We start from the raw sequence: 19,193 nt of genomic DNA, 5'->3' as shown, positions 1-19,193 counted from the left end.
TGAGGTCCCGGAGGAAGGGGCATGTGGAGGAGGACCTTGTCTCCCCACCGCAACCAAGAGCCCATCCCCCTCACGGCAGGGGGCGCTGCGGTACAGGCGGCTGCCCGCGATGCCCCACCCAGCACCCAGCCCGACCCCGTCTCCGTTTCCCAGTGGGGACCGCCTTGGGAGCGCCAAACCTCGCACTCCCATTCGCAGTTTTCTTGAATCTTCGCCACACCCTATTACAAGTCAACGGTCTGCGTCCACTTGTTGGGAAACCTCTCGGGTTGCAGGCGGGACCAGTTCAAGCCTCCACCCTCCGGGCGGGGCGTGGCTAGACAGCCCAGGCGCGCGCCCCGCCCGGGAGTCTGGGCCTGCGCGGCCCCCAGTGGGCGCAGACAGGGCGCATGCGCAAAGATCTTGCGCTCCGATTGGCTCCCACTGTCGGAGAGGCGGGGCCCTGCCCTTGGCGTTTCCTCCCTCCGCAGCTTCCGCGGTGTAGCCGGTCTGCAAGGTCCTCTGCGGGAGCTCGGATCTGGGCGGTGGTCTGCGGGGTTGGGGCCTGAGCCAGGGTAGGATACTGGCCAGAGGCGGTGGGCTCTGTGGCCCGCGAGGTGAGAACTCGGCCACTTACTGCCCTAAGTGAGAGCGCGCAGTGCCCTGCCTGGGCATCCGGACGAGCGACCCTCTGCCCCTGCCCCGACCCTCGGGGTCAGACCCCTCAGACCCTCCTCCACCTGCGGTCGGCGGAGGGACGCGCCCCTTCGCCACTCTGCGCGCTCGAGTCCTCCTGCCACTTGTTCAGCCTTGTAGACAACCCCGGACTTCCTCCCTCATCGAGAGCTTGAAGAGCTGTCACCCCTGGACCCCCAGTAACTGCTCTTTCCTTTGCTTTGCTTTACAGATGGAAGGGACAGAGGGCAATCCCGGGCAGCCTGGCCCCGCTGAGCGGTCCCATCGAAGCAGCGTGTCCTCCGTGGGAGCCCGAGGTGGGTCCCTGACTTCCTCCCCCAATTCCTTCTTGGGACGCCAGCCCTGGGGGCAGGACTCAGCTTTGTCGTCTTTTTCTCTAGGACAATTTTATGAATTAATTAGAAGTAAGATGCATTGAGATGTGATAAACTCACAGGAGTCCGGCTCCGAGGACCTGGACTGTACCTCTAGCTTAGTGCCCGATTCCTTACTCTTACTAGGTGAAGTGGGCATGTCTCATTTCTAGCTGAGAAATTCAAGTGAGAACACATGAATGAAAAGCCGCACCTTACTTTGCTCTATTTCTTTCTCAGTTTTGAAAGCCCGGATCATTATCTTCCTTTTATAGGGAGGAAATTGGGCCCTGGCGAGGTGAAATCACAGGTTACTTATTGGAGCCCTCTAGGTGATTGTGAACTTGAGCCTGCCCTGCCCTGTAAAGTGGATCAGAACCTCAGCCTCCTCCTGGAGATGATTTCTGTGATCTCTCAGAGTAGTTGGAGCAGAAGAGACGGAGGGTCCAAAAAAGCACCTTAGCCTGCGTTTCCCTTCACAGACTTCACCCCATTTGATTTACAGCTACTTTTGGGGAAAGGATGTTATCTCTGGGTTTTTGTTTTCCTTTGTTTTTGGTACTATGACTTGAACCCTGGGCCTTCGCTCTGAGCTGTGTCTCCCGTTCTTTATTTTTAGTGAATAAAGGCCTCACTAGGTCACTAAATTGCCCAGGCTGAGCTCAAACTCTTGACCCCCTGCTTCAGGTTCCCAAAGTGCTGGGATTACAGGTGTGCACCACCATGCCCAGCTTTAGCTCTGCCCTGACAGGTGAGGCACCGTACACCCAGACTGACTTGCTGAATGAAGTCAGCCGCCTGCCAGAGAGTGAGCGGGAACTGGGACCCGAGTATGTGGGCCTTTGCTGTGCGTGTGGCTCCAGGGATGGAGGCTTCCATCTGGCTGCCCGGCCAAGGCCCTCCTTTTGACTCTGGGCTCCAAGTTGGGGTTTCCCAACTTGTCACGGGGAGCCCTTGGCTGTTGGGGTTATACTTTCCTAGCCTGCTTAAGGCTGTCCTGAAAGGCCACAGTATTGCTGCCTGAAGTTTGAAAAGTTCAGAGAAAACTGACTCCTGGAAATTGCTCTGACCTGGGGTGGCGTTAAGAATCCTCCTTCCCATCTAAGCCTGAGCCAGAGAGAGATGGAGGCTTGCTGAAGGATGACCTAGGGTCACCAGGTATCCCCACTCCCAGCCCAAGAAGCTACGTGCTGTGACCCCAGGGTGGGCTCGCCTGTGCGCCGTATCCGCTTGTGAGTGATACTGGGGCAGAAGTGCAGCGGAGTCCCTGCGGCTGCCTGAGCAGCCAGGGCGTGGCCTTGCTCTGTCCAGTTCTAATTGAATCTCAGGGGAGGGGTGGTGTAGCGCTGGTGCATGGGCCAAAGTTGCTGGGTTATTGGGTGGTTTGAGGGTCTTGTGGAACTGGGGTATTTCATCAAGGCTAGCCTGAGCTACCTGGTGGGACCCTGTGTTACAAAAAAAAAAAAAGAAAAAAAAAAGCAACAATAACAACAAAAAGATACTTCACAGCTGCTGTGTGATTGTAATTCCAGCACTCTGGGAGGCTGAGGCAGGAGGATCACATGTTCTAGCTCAGCCTGGGCAACTTACTGACTTACCTCATCTGAAAGTTTAAAACAAAAAAGGGCTAGTAATGCAAAGGCCCTGGGTTCAATCCCCAGTACTGCAAAAAACAAGGGGGCATCTTTCAGGGATGCTGGGGCTCTGCTTTAGAGTGTAGCCTGGATCACCCAGGGAGCATGGTGTGACGGAGGGGCCTGTTGTGGACCTCAGCTGACCCCCCTGGCCTGCTTCGCAGCAGCTGATGTGTTGGTGTACCTGGCTGACGACTCGGTGGTGCCTCTGGCTGTGGAGAACCTGCCCTCGCTCAGCGCCCACGAGCTGCACCGCGCAGTCCGGGAGGTACTGCAGCTCCCCGATGCTGCCCTGGACGTCTTTGCGCTCTGGCTCGTCTCCCCATTGCTGGGTGAGTACAGCCAGCTGGGCAGTGAGGTACCCCAGTGGACGGTTGGCCCAAGCCACAGGCTCAGACCTCTGGCTGCTGTGCAGCAGGGCAGGTGGGACTCGGGTGTCCCGGTGCCATCTCCTTCGAGGAGCCACAGCCCCGAGGAGACTCCTGGCTCCCTCTCTGCGGGTGGCAGTGGAGGCCCAAGCCTGCCCCCTTCCTCAGTGGGGCTGCCTGTCAGGAGGCACAGGACTGTGAGGGCGGGGAGTGAACACAGTGTGCGCGCAGCAGCCTGGGCCACACCTGGTAGGTGTAGTTTCTTCATCGCAGGCCCAGGTGTCCTGCAGTAAGGAGTGTAAGGTCTGGAGCGTCGAAACCAGTGAGTGTCAGGACTGAGACAGAACCAGGGTGGCAGCCTCTGGACTGTGTCCTGTTTTGGGGGAGCAAGAGGTATGGGGCACGGTCCAGGAAGCTGGACTTAGCTAGGGCGCGGGAGGGCCTGTAGAAGGGGGCACAGCTGCCCGTCCACCCACATCATGGTGTGACGCTGGGACCCTGAGGGAATGGGGAATGTACTGGATTGATGCCTGGTGGTCAGCTTGTAACACCCCGCTGAACTGAACCAGTGCGGTGCTGGGTGTGCAAGGCCCCCCTGAGGGTTGTTGCTGGCAGCATAAGAGGCAGAACTGGAGAGAAAGAAGTTTGGGTGATGTTAGTGAGCCATTGGGTCTCTTGGAGGAGCTTGTCATGCTGGCTTTCCTGCTGTGAACGTGGCTGTTCTCATCGTCAAAGAAGCTTGAGACCTTATTGTCGCTGAGGATGGCTGCAGTTCACTTTGGGGGAGCTCTGGTCCTTACTTTGAGCATCGCTTGCTGACTCCAGAGGGGAAGATGGTGCACTGTTCAGTGTCCTGGATGGGGACTCAGCTGTTGTCATCATCAAAGGAGCTTGGGACCTCCTTGTCAGTGGGGATGGTTGTGATACTTTTCGGGGGAGCTCTGGTCTTTACTTTGAGTGTCGCTTCTTGGCTCCAATGCAGATCCCTCAGGCCTGCTGGCACAGATCCTTCATCCTGCTGGCACAGACTTTCTAGCTTCCACTACTGACCTTGGGGCCCCTCAGCGCAGATCTCTGAAACAGGTCTCCCTTCAGTTGGACTCGTGGGAGCATTGTGTTGGGCTCTGGATCTTCATCTGAAGTCAGGCAGGACATTGCCAGCGGATCCAGGCCCTCAGCTGGATTCTGTGGGTCTTTAGCATGTGGGCAAGTTTCCTGCACTCTTTTAACTTTTTTTTTTTGTTTGTTTGTTTTTCTCCGGTACCGGGAACCGAACTCACGACCTTGCGCTTGCCAGGCAGGCGCTTTGCCGCTGAGCTAAATCCCCAGCCCCTCCTGCACTCTTTTGAACTTGGCTTTTTGATGACTATGATAAGATAATCCTATAAAGTATGCGTCCTGTATTGTTCTCCTTGTAAACCCTGACCACAAAAGGGATGATCCCTGGGTGAATAGAGTCACGGAGCCTGCTGCCTTGGACAGGGAGATTCCAGTGAACTGGGGCTGGGGCCAGGCATGTTTTGATTTTTTGAGACAAGGTCTTCATATGTACTTCAGGCTGGCCTTGAGCTCATCGCCCAGGCTGACCCCGAACTTGCAGCAGTCCTCCTTCCTCCATCTCCTGAGTGCTGGTATTACAGGTATGCACCACCACGCCCAGCTCCAGCCATGTTTTCCTTCTTGTTTCTTTTTTTGTTTGTTTTTTGAGATAGAGTCTCACTATGTCATGTAGGCTGGCCTTGAACTCTCTCTGTAGCCCAGGCTGGCCTCAAATTGAAAGTGATCCTCCTACCTCAGCCTCCCAAGTGCTGGGACTACAGGAGTGCGCCACCGTGCCCAACCCCAGGCATGTTTTCTGATCTAAAATATTTCCCTTGTTGAAGAGGAATAGGGCCAAGGTGGGAGTGACTGCCCCCATTGAGAGGACTGGTCCAAGGAGGACTGCTGGGTCAGACTAGAGGGACCTAAGAGGTGACCTTCTGTCCTGGACCACTGGGATTTGTGTCTGCCCTGGAGGGAAGGTCTCAGTTGGCTTGCTGGAAGAGAGGGAGCTCCGCCCCCACCCCCTCATCTTCTCAGTCAGCTTCCTGAGCAGCTGCTGCTCTGGGGCTCTCGCCCACCCTCTTCCTGCTGAGCGCCTCCTGGCCGCTGCAGCCAGGCCCCCCTCCCGTCCTCTGGGCTCTGGTCAGGACTGTGGGCCCCCCTGGCTGTGTCTTTGGAAGACTGAGGTGGCGGGCCCCAGTGGGTGACCCCTGCCTGCCTCTCAAGGCTCTCTGGGCAGCTTGCTTCCCTCGCCACTTAGTATGTCCCCTCCCTCCTCACATTCCCGCCTCCGTGGCAGGACTGAATGGGCTACTGTGTCCGGAAGGAGGGCGGGAGGCTTCGACAGTCCACACCTATGTTGTTTCCATGCTGCCTTGGGAGGGTGAAAGGCTGCTCCCGCTTTGCCTTGTTGAGGCCCCAGAACCCTGGGCTCTTGAGTGCCTGCGAGGCGTCCGCTCACAGGCTTTGGTAGGGTTTAGCCTTTGCAGTGCCGCTGTCACTGTGGATGGAGCATCCGCAATTGGCAGTCTCATTTGGGTGACGGTCCCCAGACAAGAAGGTGCCATCGAGAAGGCTCTGGGAACATGAGTTCTGCCCAGTCCCGCTCTGATGACGGGATCCTCCAAGCTGCTGTGGCTTGGAGTGAAGGCAGGAAGAAGGACACCCCTGTCTCCTGGTCCCCATAATGGGTCGAGGACGTTGCTTATTCCACAAGGATGAGCCCAGCTCCCTGGTGCCGGCATTGTCTTATGGCCTGGGATACAGCAAGTGACGAGACCAGCCAGTGTCCCTGCCCTCAGAGACCCCAAATTGCCACCACTCATCTCTAGGTGGGAAGAGCATGAAGAAGGGCTGGGAGAACAGAATGGCAGGGAGCCTTTCCTGGAGAGGGAGGGAGGTGGCTGTTGGGACAAATTTCACCTTGTGTGGGGGAAGGGGGTGAGTGCGGCCAAGGATCTAGGTGGGAAATGAGGGCTATGGGGCATGCGGGGAACCTGGATCAGGATGACAGGACAAGCCAGGCATGGTGGCACACACTTATAAATCCAGCACTCTGGAAGCTGAGGCAGGAGGATTGCTGGCAAGTTCAAGGCCAGCCTAGGCTACATAGTGAGACCGTGTCTCAAATAAACAAAAAACAAAAAGACTGGCAAGATAAGAAAGGCCTGGAGAGCTGGATACAGTGATAGGATGGAAGAGGCTGGAGGCAGGGAGGCCAATGTGAAGCTTCTGGCTCCTGTTTGGGGTCAGAGGCAGGGTCCAAGGGAAGGTCCGATGGTCCAAAGAACAGCAAAGACTCTTGGCATCAGGCTGACACCACGAGGTGCTCAGCCCTCAGGAGGGAGAGAGGCGTAGAGGGAGCTGTGGGCAGAAGACAGGCACTTTGCTGCCTGCTCCCCAAGTCAGCATGCGTCTCAGTTCATTTCTGGGTGAGTTTGGATGTGGCCTCCAACCTCCCAAAGGCACCAGGGCAGCCAGTGTCACCTGGTGGGCAGGCAGCGGTGTAGAACAGAAACTGCCTTGTCACTCACAGGCCCGCAGCCCTGAGGTAAAGAGCTGTGACGGAGAGCTGACCCATGGCCCAGAGGCAGCTCGTGCCTCACTGGCAGCTACAGGGCGGATGGAGGCAGCACAGGAGGCTGGGCAGCAGAAATGCTGCAAAGGCAAGCGGACAGTGGTGCAGTGGGGTGACAGGGATATCTCAAGGAGGGGCTGTCTCAGGTCCAAGACAGGTGACCAGCCAGCCACGTGAAAATCTGGGAGATGGAATCGGAGGCAGGTGACCAGCAGGGGTAAAGGTGCCAAGGCTGGGCATGCTCCGGTGTTCCAGGAGGGGGCGTAGCGGGAGCAGGGGCAGGGGGCGAGGAAGGGCAGCGCCTGGCGCTGTGGGCCGTGGAGTCAGGAGCTGGCCAGGTGGAGGCCGCCGGCTGCAGCCTGGCAGTGGGGAGGCTCGCTTTGTTGGGGCAGGTGAGGATGGCCTCTTGAGCCCTGGACCCCCAGTCACCAGCTTCAGGTTCTGCTTCCTGGTAGCAGTGCCCTCGCCCCCAGCACCTCCTCCCCCTCAGCCTCTCAGCTGTCGCTCACCCCCTGGCTGGAAGGAGGGGAGCCTGGCTGTGTCTGGAGCCACACAACCTTGCACTTGCTTGACTTTGGATGAGCAGCGTCACCTCTCCGAGCCTCATTTTCTCTGTGGCTGAAGCGGAGGGTGGGTTATTGCCGGGTCAATGTACATAAACCACTTGGAAGGCTTCTGGGTGCGTAGTACCTGACTGTTGGCCCTCAGGCCCCCTCCATTGCTGCAGCTGGGGGCAGTGTGACAGGCGGGTGGGCACCCTCAGTAGGCCAAGGCTGCAGGGCCGCCTTCTCTGTCATGCCATAGAGGTGCAGCTGAAGCCCAAGCACCAGCCCTACAAGCTGGGCCGCCAGTGGCCGGAGCTGCTACTGCGCTTCACTGACGCCCCTGATGATGACGTGGCCATGGGTAGGTGCAGCCTTGGGCGAGGGTGTGGGCAGAGGGAGCCCAAGGGAGGAACTGAGAGGAGGGAGACGGGCTGGGTGGCCCGAGGCCCGAGGGTTTTCCCTGCGGGGTGGAGTGCGTGGCCAGGCACAAGCCCAGCTCTCTCCACAGATGAGCCTTCCCTGCAGTTTCGGAGGAATGTGTTCTTCCCAAAGTGGCGAGAGCTCCAGGTGAGGCCACCAGCCCACGAGTGCCACCCCGGTCCAGCACCCTGTGCCCAGCTTCCCTGGACCCCTAGACCTTCACACCTTGTTCCAGCCCACTGAGGCGTCCTTCCCTGCCACACTGGCCCACAGATCCGTGACGAGGAGGTCCTGCGGCTGCTCTACGAGGAGGCCAAGGGCAACGTGCTGACCGCTCGGTACCCATGCGATGTGGAGGACTGTGAGGCCCTGGGTGCGCTAGTGTGCCGTGTGCAGCTTGGGCCCTACCAGCCCGGCCAGCCTGCAGCCTGCACCCTGAGGTAAGGGCAGTGTGACTCCGGAGTCCTGCCTGCAAATGGTGCCAGGTCCCACCATGTGAGGCCCAGTCACGTGCCCAGGAGGTTACATGCCCTGCCATGCTCACTGCCGCCTCTCTGGGCCCCCTTTTTCTCATCTGCTGTGGGTAGTGGGAAACTGAGGACCCTGAGGGATCCACAGCCAACAGGACCCAGCTGTGCATGAGGGCATGGCCTGGCTGCACTGCAGTCGGGAGGAAACTGCCCTTGTTCTCTTTTTTTTTTTTGGTCTTTTTGAGACAGGGTCTCCCTATGCAGTTCAGGCTGGCCTTGAGCTCACTTTGTAACGCAGGCTGGTCTTGAACTTGCAAGGATCCTCCTGCCTCAGCCTCCCGACTGCTGGAATTACAGGCATGCACCACCACACCTGGCTAGGGCCTTGTTCTTTAGACCAAGTGAATACCGACTCTCTGGTGACCACTGACAGCCCAGCTTAGTTCCCAGCCCCAGGGATGAGTGCTGTCCCCAGGTACTCAGAGGCTGTCTCTGTGTCCCCAACTTCTCTCCTGAAGCCTGTGTTGGCTGTGTGAATTCACAGGGTGGCAGGGGTTGAGTCTGTCCTGACGGCAGACCCAGCCAGGCCCCAACCTCCATGGAGGGTGACCCTGATGAACCTGAGCATGGTCTACTCTTCGCTGAGGCTCCTCCCCACCTCAACCCTGCTTATGTGGGGCAGGCAGGAGAGCTACGTGCAGGGCCGGGACCTCGTGCTTGGGACTGGCAGGGGCGGCAGCTCAGTGGCTGAGGTTGGTAGCCATGGGGTCCCTGCTGTGTTCCACTTGCAAGTGACAGCAAACGGAGCTCCAGTAGTTTGCAGGGGCCTCTCTCAGCTTGGGGGTAACATCGAGCCTGGATGGCTAAGGTGCCTGGAGCTGAGCTTAGTACCAGGGCTCAGTGGGGCTCCCTGACCCTGCTGGTCACTTCTCACCCTGCCCGTGTCTTCTGGGCCAGCACGAGGTCAGGCATGCTCTTGCCTTGTGGTCCTGTGGCCACAACAGCTGCCTGTAGGGACGAGAGGCCTCCCTGTACACGCCCAGAGGCCCCACACTCACTGTGGCGACCATGGCCAGGCAGGCCACTGGCTGGCTGCAGCCTGGGTCACTCAGGCCAAGGGCAGGGAAGGCTGGGTTTCCGTGCAGCCAGCTGGAGCCATCATTGGAGTAGGGATCGGGTGCAGGAGGGTTAAAGAAACACCCGCAGTCGCTCTCTGAAGGGTGGAGAGCACCCTGGGGTGCCCTGCGCAGGTCCCTTGTGGCTAGGCCTCTCAGCAGCGTGTGTCCCCCTGTGGCTAGAACAGCTGCTACCCCCCATGGCCTAGCGTGTCTAAGGCTCTAGCACCCCCATGAGACCCCTCTCCTGTGGTGGAGATGACAGCTGCAGAGTATGTGTTGAGCGCCAACCCCAGGCCGGGCTGTGCTGGCGCCTCCTGTGCTCGTTGGCACTCGTGTCCACACGAGGTGGGACTCAGGCCTCACAGACCAAAGCTCTGGCTGCTATTTTGTTTGCTTAATGCAGCGCTGGGAGTGGAGCACTCAGCCACCACCCCATTTTGTTTTGTTTTGTTTTCTTTCGGTACCAGGACTCGAACTCAGGGCGTCACACTTGCCAGACAGGTGCTACACTGCTGAGCTATATCCCTGCCCCTCCCCCCACAGTTTGTTTTGAGTCTGGGTCTCACTATGTAGTTCAGGTGGTCTCGAACCCACAGTGATCCTCCTGCCTCAGCCTCCCAAGCGCAGGGATTACAGGCATGTACCACCATGCCCACTTTCTTTTTTTCCTCACTTTTATTTTTTTGAGATAGTGTCTCAGTAAATTGTCCAGGTTGGGCTTAAACTTTTGATCCTCCTGCCTTAGTCTCCCAGAGTACTGGGATTATGGGTCTGTGTCACCATGCCTAGGTCAAGTTGCTGTTTTGATATCCTTATGTGGCAAAACAAAACATTGGGTGTGTTAGGTCCCTGGCAATAGTGTAGCTGTAAAATTTCTCATAGCTCAGAAATCCCCAGCACCCTGCCTTAGTGACAGACACTGCCCTGAAATCCTCTTCCAGTCCGGTTCCCAGCTGAGGGCTGCTTTGGACTCTTCCTAGCCTCCCAGCTTCCTTCAGGCTGGGGCCTCCCAGGCCGTCCTGGACACCTGAGTACCAACAGGCCCCTTGAAGGACAGGGTGGGGGCCTGGCCACAGCAGCAAGTATGCCGTGGGTACTCAGGGTTGTGTGCCTCCTTTTCTCCTGGCGTGGAGACTGGGCCTGGTGAGCTCTGTACCTGCCCCTTCTGCCAGCCTGGAGCTGCTCCCATGACTTCCCTGGGTAGGGGCAGGGTGCTGCCTGGGAGGGAGGCAGAGGCAGGCCAGACCGTGTGGAGTGTGAAGGAGCCATGGGCTGAGGCGGGAAGCAGCCGGGGCTCCTAGACGGCATGCGCTGGCTTCTGGAGCAGCAGGACAGCGGGATGGGTGGCATTAGGCAGTGACCCTGGGCTGTCCTCGTGGGGCTCACACCCCAGTCCTGGGCCTGTCCTTGGAGAGCCTTGCTGTGTTTTAGTGCCAAGGTAACTGTCCCTGGGGCCTGGTGGCGGCCTCACCATCCCCACTCAGGAGTACAGCAGGGAAGGCGTGGGCACAGCTGGCGTGGCTAAGGCTGAGGCAGGCAGGCTGCAGAGCCTGCCTTGTGGAAGGGGCTGAGGTCTGGCCCCCCGTGTCTGCCCCTCCAGCTTGGGACGGTTGTGTGCCCCTTCCTCTGAGCACGCTACTTTCTCTTAATAGCATCCCTACCCCCAGCTCCACAGTGGCCCTTCTGAGCAGGACGCTGCTGGGATGGCCATGGGGAGGGCCCTCTGGTGTCCCCAGGGACAGGGCCACCTACAAGCGTCGCCCTTGTCTGTGTGTATAGAAGCCCTGAAGCCCTTGGCTCCCGCCTTCTTTCCTCCACAGGGACAAGCTGGACTCCTTCCTCCCCGCCCATCTCTGCAAGCGCAGCCACGGGCTCTTCGCTGCCCTCCGGGGCCGAGGAGCCAGGGTGGGGACCGGCGAGCAGGGCCTGCTGAATGCCTACCGCCGGGTGAAGGAAGCAGTCGGCAGCGACGGTGCCCACGAGGCCTCGCTGGGCTCCCACTATCGCGCCTACCTCCTGAAGTGCCACGAGCTGCCTTTCTACGGGTGAGCTGCCCCGGGCTCCCCGCACCCGGTCTGCGGCGCTGGCTCCCTCCTCCCCAGGGAGCGCTGCTGTGGGTCAGGCCTGGTGCCAAGGTGGGGTTTGTCTTCTTCCTGGGACACCTTGTGTGGGTCTTCCCTCCCCTGCCACGGCCCCTTGAGGGTATGGGGTCTTCAGAGGAGAAGCCAGCTCCCCTCAGAGCCCTTCCTGCTGTACGGATAGGGGCGACTGGTCGCGTGGCAGGAAGACCACCACACCGTCCCCTTCTTGGTCCTCAGCTCTGAGTCCACTCCCGTGGGCAGCCCTCAGCTCCTCTTGCGTGGGTCCTCGCTGCTGAGGGTCTTTGCCATGGACAGTGGGTAGCAGGGCTCTGTGCTGGTCCTGAGTGGACCTTGCTCTGTCCCCTTCACCTCCTCTCCTCCCCCGCAGCTCTCTCTGTGGGCCAGATTCTGCCCTTGTTCACCCAAACACTTGGAGCTTTCCAGGGCCTAGCACATAGCTCCCTGCACATGCGCCCCAGAGGATCAGGGGGCTGACGCTTGTCCCTCCCCAGGTGTGCCTTCTTCCATGGTGAGGTTGACAAGCCGGCCCAGGGCATCTTGCACCGCGGTGGGCGAAAGCCAGTGATCGTGGCCATCAGTCTGGAGGGCGTGCATGTCATCGACAGTAGGGAGAAGGTACCAGCTCCTCTGGGGGTGGCACCTGGGGTGGCCTTAGTGGACAGAAGGAAGTAGGGACTTGCCCAGATTCCCCGGGACCTGTAAGGGGGTGTGAGTGACTGTTTGGGAGTGACTGCTTCCTTCGGATGTCCCTGGGTCCTGCTCATGTGTCCAGAGGGCTTCTTTGCGTCTGCTGTGGGTCGGCACCTGGCTTCTCTGCCTGGCAGTGGTGGCATCTAGCTGAGGGTTCTCCAGAGACCCCATGGGTAGGCACTGTCCTGGGCTGCCCAAGTCCTGCTTGTCCCCACCTTCAGTGGCTGGCTGTCCTCTGGCTGCCAATGTAGATGGCCACGTGGATGGCCATCCCTGTGTGTCTGCTTCCCTGCACCTGGGCAGGAGCCCCCCTCAGTGTGGCAGAAAGGTTTGGCTGGCGTCTGTCCCGGGAGAGGGACTCCAGCCCTTCCTGGGTAGCTGTGCCCTGGAGTGCAGGGTGCACACAGCTAGTGTCACGGCACAGACCTCCTGAGCCACCTGCCTCCTTCCTTGTGCGACTCCCCGGCTGTGAGGCGTGACCCGCTGCGGGAAGGATTGAGGAACGGGTGCTCAGCCTCCCTGGACCCCAGCTCCTGGGAGAGTGATAAAAGCCAGAGCCCCTGTCTTTTAGAAAAACACTTGAAGCAATTAGACAGTCTTGGAAAGGCAAATGCCCCAAGCAGGTGTCTCCTCCTAGTTCAGCGCAGAGGCACAGGGTGGGGAGCAGCCTCTGCCAGGGCTCCAGCCTTGCTTTGTCTCCCGCTGGCCAGCACGTCCTGCTGGGTCTGCGCTTCCAGGAGCTGTCTTGGGACCACACCTCTCCGGAGGAGGAGGAGCCTGTCCTGTGGCTGGAGTTCGATGGGGACACGGAGGGCCTTCCCGTCAACAAGCTCCTCAGGATCTACTCCAAGCAGGTAGTGCTGGTGTCTATTAAACTATTAAAGACAGTTGAAAAATAGAATAGACCTTTTCAGATCTGTCTCCAGAAATGGTTGATTGCATTCGGGCCAAAAAATTACATATATTTCTTGTTCTCTTCATTATTCCTTTTCTTTAATATACTTGTGTAAAAGCTGTTTCACAAATCGCCTTCCCCTGGTCGCACCAGGGTTTGGGGAGAGGTGGCCTGCCCAGCCCAGAGACCTGCTCTGCAGATCGCACGCCAGGTGTCATTGGCAGCTGCAGGTGGCACAGCTGTCCTTTAGGGCTTGCCCAGTGCTGCACGAGCAGCTGCATGCGCCATCACTTCCTCTGTTCCAGAGGCCCTGCAGGCGGGCACTGTGGTTGTCCCACCCTCAGCAGGAGAGGGCATGGAAGGGCGAAGGCCCTGGTGCCTTTGCAGTGCGCCTTCTGCGCAGCACCTTCCCTGCCCCGTTGCCTGCTGCTCTGCGCAGAGTGCTCCCTGCAGGAGCCTTTGAGGCGCTGTCCTTGCTCTCCTGTCTTTTCTTGGCACACAGACAAGTGCAGGGACTCCTGTCTTCAACACCCATTTCCTCTCCAGCCAGTGTCTCGGGTCTTCCAGAAAGTCAGAAGCCAAACAGATGCCCAGAGCCGGGGGGCTAGGTGGCTGCGTTACGCGCAGCCCTTCAGTATGTCGTGTGTGCTCAGCCTTTTTTTGTGGTACTGGGGCCTGAACCCAGGGCCTTGCACCTGTTAGGCAAGCACTGTACCGTGGAGCCACACCAACCCTGATTTGTTCCCCTTTACTGTCAAGGAAGATCCGTCACAGAGCTACGCTGCAGTCTGACCTATGCACACACTGAGAGCCTTTGGGTTGTTCTGTGTGTGACTTTTATCAGGAAAGCTGCTCTCAACATTTGTGTGTAGGTTTGTATTTGAACATAATCTTTTCTCAACTCTCAAAACCTAGGAGTATTGGTGCATGGGTGGTTGAGTGGTAGAATTCTCCAAGCCTAGGAGTGAGCCCAAGGGACTATGTGATAATCATAGAAACTTCCAAACAGTTTTCCAAAGGGGCCACACACATCGCCTTTCCCTAGTCGCACCACACCCTCATTGTCACTCGGTGTTGCCAGTTTCTGTCTGCTGGTCATTCTCAGATGCGCGGTAGTGATGTCATTTCAGTCCTAATGACTAGTGAGGTTTGTCGTCTTTTCACATTCTTACTAACTACGTCCACAGATCTTCTTTTGTTTAGCGTTGCCTCGTATCATTTGCTCTTTTATTTATTGGGTTGCTTTCTTCATGAGTTGTGAGAGTTCCTTATACATTCTGTGTACCAATTCTCTCTCAGATGTCTTTTTGTTTGTTTTGGGTTTTTTGAGACAGGGTCTCACTGTGTAGTTTAGGCTGGCCTTGAATTTACTGTTGAGCCCAGGCTGCTCCTGAACGTGAAGTGACTGTCTTGCCTCGGCCTCCTGAGTGCTAGGATCACAGGCGACCACCACCATACCCAGTGCAAATGTTTTCTTTCAGTCTATAACTTGACTTCATTTTATTGTCTCTTGAAGAGATGTTTTTAACTTTGATGAAATCTCCCCAATCCTGCTTACAGTCTCACTAAATTATCCAGCCTGGCCTTGAATTTACTGTCCTCTTGCCTCAGCTTCCTGAGAGTGTAGGCTTATGCCACTATGCTTAGCTGGTGAAATCCACTGTAGCAATTTTTTTCTTTTTCCTTATATGATTTATATGTTTTGTTTCCTAAACAGTTGTTGCCTAACCTGAAATCACAAAAATTTTCTCCTGTTTTCTTTTCTTTTTATTTATTTATTTATTTTTTTAAAAAGAGTCTCATAATGCAGTTCAGCCTGGCCTTGAACTCACTGTGTAGCCCAGGCTTGCCTGGAACTCACAGTAATCCTCCTGCCTCCGCCTCCCAAGTGCTACAGGTGTGGAGCTCCACACCCAGCTATTCTTCTGTGTTTTCTTTTAGATGTTGTAGAAGTTTACCTCTATGATCCCTCTGAAGTTTATTTTTTATATAAATGGTGTGTGATATATGTATAGGTCCAGATTGGTTTTTGTAGTTGAGTACAGTGGCACACACCTGCAACCTCAGCACTTGGGAGGCTGAAGCAGGAGGATCATGAGTTTGAGACAAGCCTGGGATAGACTGTCTCAAAAAAAAAAAAAAATGGGCCAGAGGTGTTGGCTCATGCCTGTAATCCCAGCACTCAAAAGCTGAGGCAGGAGGATCATTGCATTGGAGGCCAGCCTAGGCTCCATAGTAAGTTCAAGGCCAGTCTGAACTACATAGCAAGACCCTGTCTTAACAAAAAACAAAGCTGGGCGTGATGGCACAGGCCTATAATCCCAGCACTCAGGAGGCTGAGGCAGGAGGAGCACTTCAAGTTCCAGACCATCCTGAACTACATAGGGAGACCCTGCCTCAAAATACACACACGTATACACATACACACACATAAAAAATAAAAAATATTATTTTAGTTACTCTGAGGAGAATCAACATCTTAAGTCATCCAATCTATTATTTCCATAGCTTCATTTATTTGTCTTTGATTTGTTTGTTTGTTTTTTGGTACTAGGAATGGAACTCACGACCTTGTGCTTGCCAGGCAGGTGCTGTGTCTTTGATTTCTTTTATTCGCATTTTGTTAAATTTATTCCTATTGCTTTTTTTGGTACTACTGTAAACAGTGCTGTTTTTAATTATCAGTTTCCCATTGTTTACATTATATAGACATGCAATTGACTGTCACTTGTGTATCCTACAGCCTTGTTAAGTTCACATGGAAGGTCTGCTAGCTTTACTACTGGCTCTGTGGGGTCTCCTGTGTAGACAGTTACATCATCTGTGATGTGATGTGATGCACACGCACGCGCACACACACACACACACACCCATCTGTATGCCCATCTCTTGCTGGCACCCAGGCAGTGTGGGATGGGCGGGTGTGAGCACAGTTCCCAGCCCACCTGACCTGGGGGGAAGAGCGCCTCCCGCACACCATGGCCTTCGTGGACACCCTCCTCAGGCTGAGGCGATGCCTGGCCAAGCCTGGCTGAGCCTGGCTTGCTGCGTTTAATCTCCAGTGTTTGGGTGTGGATTTAGGAGGAGACAACTTTGAGTGGAGGAGGCTGGGTTTTAGCCTCCCGCCAGGCCTGAGCCACTCCCCGAGGTTTGCGGCCTGGCCGCGCAGAGTGCGCGGGGAGGGAGGGTATGCTGAGACTGAGGCCCCAGTGACTGCCCAAGAGAGTCACCATGGCCTCAGCCACACTGAGGACAGGCAGGAACTGGACCAGCGTCCACAGGCCGCCCCCAGCACCCGGCCCGGTGCTGCCACTTAGCTCCTGGTCCTCAGTTCTCCTTGGAAGCACACAGCCGCCAGGGCCTGGCATGCGATGGGTACTCAGTAATCAGTAAATCAGGGTTTCCGGACAGGGGGACGCCAGCCCTAGACACCTGTCTGAGGCCCTCAGGGCCGAGGCCCTGTCCTGGCGCCAGCTGTGCCCTCAGATATCTGGCTACTTCACCTCCTTATGTCAACACATGTCCCGTCCCCAGTCCGCGGGGCGGCGTTGCTGATGAATGCGCTCAGGAGTGACTCACCCGTCTCCGGCCTGGGTTCTCACCGGCAGCCCCAGGCGCTTGCTGCACCGCTGTGGATGCCGACCACCTCCCGCCTGCCCCAGCCCACGCTGGCAGGCTGAGCATGCACCCTCTGATGAGGGGGCCGGAGCGCCCTTCTCCCACCTGCCACCCCCAGACCTCTGCTCTGACATCATCCAGGCAGGGCCCGGCCTTTGCTCCCAGAGCGCCTGCCTCCCCCTCCTCCACACCCTCTTTCCCTCCTTTTTTGGGAGTGTGTCCATTCCCAAATCTACTTGGAGGCAAGGGCCTTAGGTCTGTGCATCTGATGCTGCTTAGCCAAACCCACCGCTGGCCCTCTCCCGCCACAGGCCGAGCTGATGAGCGGCCTCATTGAGTACTGCATCGAGCTGAACCAAGCTGCGGAACCCACTGCCCCCCAGGAGAGTGCGCCCAGCCCCCACTCGGCCGCCGACCCCTCGCTGCCTCCCACTCAGCGCCCCAAGCTTCGGAGGCAGAGCAGCGTGGTATGCAGCCGGCTCCAGCACCTCTCTACCATCGACTACGTGGAAGACGGTGAGCCAGTCACGTGTGTGTGCCTTGTGCACATGCGCACATAGGCACACGCGCACCATGGGTGCCGGGGGAAGGGGTTGGGGGTGATTGCAGATGCAGGGTGGGTAGCCTGCTCTTGCAGGAACCTGGCTGAGAGAATGGAGCCCTTTCTGTCCCTTTGACGGTTCATCAGCAGTGTTCATCACAGTATCATCTGAAACATGAAAAACAGAATCTACCCATTACTTTTTATTAAAACTGTGGGTATATAAATCTAAAATTATACCAACACAGAAAGGGTTTCTTCAGTTCAGTAGCAAAGATACACATTAATTTTTTTTGTATGTGTGTGAGACAGGGTCTCACTATGTAGCCCAGGCTGGCCTCCAATTCACAGCAATCCTCCTGCCTCAGCCTCCTGAGTCCTAGGATTACAGGTGTGTGCCACCATGCCCACTGTTGCTAGGCAACTGCTGTACCACAAAGCTATATACCCTAGCCCTGAGACCTTACAGTTAAATGCCAAAATGTTCACAAAGTAATAAGGAATAGAAAAGCTCCAGGAGCGGCTGGGGATTTAGCTCAGCGGCACAGCGCCTGTCTGGCAAGTGTGAGGTCATAAGCTTGATTCCCAGTACCAGAAGAAAAAAAAAAGAAAAGCTCCAGGAACAGGGCAGCACATATTTTTTTTTAAAGAGATTGGGTTGTGGGTTCGGGGAAGGCACAGAAGCAAAGTGCTGCTTTTGTCACACCAGGTCACAGGTGCCCATCAGCGCGGGCTGTGACTGTAGCTATTGACCATGACCACCTGGCTTTATTTATTTATTCAGCAGCATCAGGGACTGGACCCACGGCCTTTTTGCACTGTGCGATATCCCTAGCTCTTCTAACTTGGGAGAATCCCCTGTACCTGGCTGGGGCTCCCTTTAGTCACCTGTGCTGCAGGAATTTGATTTGTTTGGTCAGCCGCACAAGGTTTAGTGACAGTCTCAGAACACCAGCCCCACACCATATGAGCTGCCCAGAGTTTGTGAGCCCAGCCCTACGCCAAGGGCAGCTCAGTCCCGACAGGCCCAGAGTCGCTGTTCCACCACGGTGACAGCCCAGCCACCCCCGTGCCCACGGCACCTCTTCTCAGGTCTCCTCTCCTTCCTATACAGGCAAGGGGATCAAGCGGGTGAAACCGAAGCGCTCTACCTCCTTCTTCAGCCGGCAGCTGTCCTCGGGCCAGCGGGGCTATACTGTGGTGCAGCCCACGGACAGCCTGGAGCAGGGCTGAGGACGGCCGTGCCGCGGGAGGAGAGCAGCGGGGACCCAGCCTCTGGACCTGCCCCCAGCACTGTCCCCTGCGGGCGCCAGGCACAGAGTCCACGGCCCATGCACACGGCAGCCAGCGGCCTTGGTCCCTCAGGCTCTGGGTGCTTCAGACCACGGGGAAAGGACTGCCACCACCTGGGACAATACCTGGGCCATGTGGAACACAGGGCCCCTCTTGTACCCTGGCTCCCACGTACAGATGCAGCTCCAGGCCCCTCGCAAGGGGCACAGCATCCTGTGCCCGGCAGGGACTACTCACAGCCCAGAGGGCAGGTGGCCGAGGTCAGGGATTGGGCCTGCAGGCACAGTGTCTTTTCCTGGGACCTCAGTTACCACATCTCACATTCCTTCTGCTGGCATTCCCTCTGCCCTGCCGGCATGGGCAGTCACTCAGTGGTGAGTGCTCCCTGAATGGAGCGCTCCGTACCATCCTTGAACTGCTCACGTCTCCCTGGCAGGCACAAGACACTGAACAGAAGAACGTGTCTTCCCAGACGTGGTGGCACACACCTGTAATCCCAGCACTTGGGAGGCTGAGGCAGGAAGATCGTTGTGAGTTTGAGGCTATCCTGGGCTACAAAGTGAGCTCAAGGCCAGCCTGAACTGCATAGTGACAAACTGCAAAAAGACAAAAAAAATGGAAGGTATCTTGATGCAGCTTTTGGTGATGTCACTGCTGGGAGGTGGCCATCCTGTGGGCCAGCAGGCCCTCCAGACTGACACTGTACCAAAAAAGGTTCTCAAAAAGCCCCTTTTCGCACTCCCAGGCCCATACAGTTCCCTCCATGGGTCCAGCAGACCTCCCTTCTGTGTTTGGGTCTTCCAGATTTCGACTTGGTGCCCCCCACTTGGTCTTTCCTCGTCTGCTTTTGTT

General features: G+C 57.0%; 1 protein-coding gene across 2 annotated transcripts; it reads left to right on the top strand.

The window, feature by feature from the left end:
- The first annotated feature begins 444 nt into the window (after positions 1 to 444).
- Positions 445 to 18,887, top strand: Frmd8 (FERM domain containing 8). Of its 2 annotated transcripts, none has more exons than XM_005384495.2 (11): positions 445 to 596; positions 887 to 971; positions 2,830 to 2,994; positions 7,454 to 7,555; positions 7,703 to 7,761; positions 7,888 to 8,054; positions 11,023 to 11,247; positions 11,796 to 11,919; positions 12,705 to 12,848; positions 16,819 to 17,023; positions 18,163 to 18,887. In XM_005384495.2, the coding sequence occupies exons 2-11, from the start codon at positions 887 to 889 to the stop codon at positions 18,279 to 18,281; spliced, it is 1,395 nt and encodes a 464-aa protein (XP_005384552.1). In that variant the 5' UTR covers positions 445 to 596; the 3' UTR covers positions 18,282 to 18,887. The 2 variants fall into 2 exon arrangements, with proteins under 2 accessions (XP_005384552.1, XP_005384550.1); XM_005384493.2 differs by having other exon boundaries at positions 446 to 596; positions 2,827 to 2,994.
- Positions 18,888 to 19,193: the final 306 nt, after the last annotated feature.

This window comes from Chinchilla lanigera, unplaced genomic scaffold, assembly GCF_000276665.1.
Source record: "Chinchilla lanigera isolate Chin_1 unplaced genomic scaffold, ChiLan1.0 scaffold00021, whole genome shotgun sequence".
Taxonomy (NCBI): Eukaryota; Metazoa; Chordata; class Mammalia; order Rodentia; family Chinchillidae; genus Chinchilla; species Chinchilla lanigera.
This window is presented reverse-complemented; position numbering and strand designations above follow the sequence as displayed.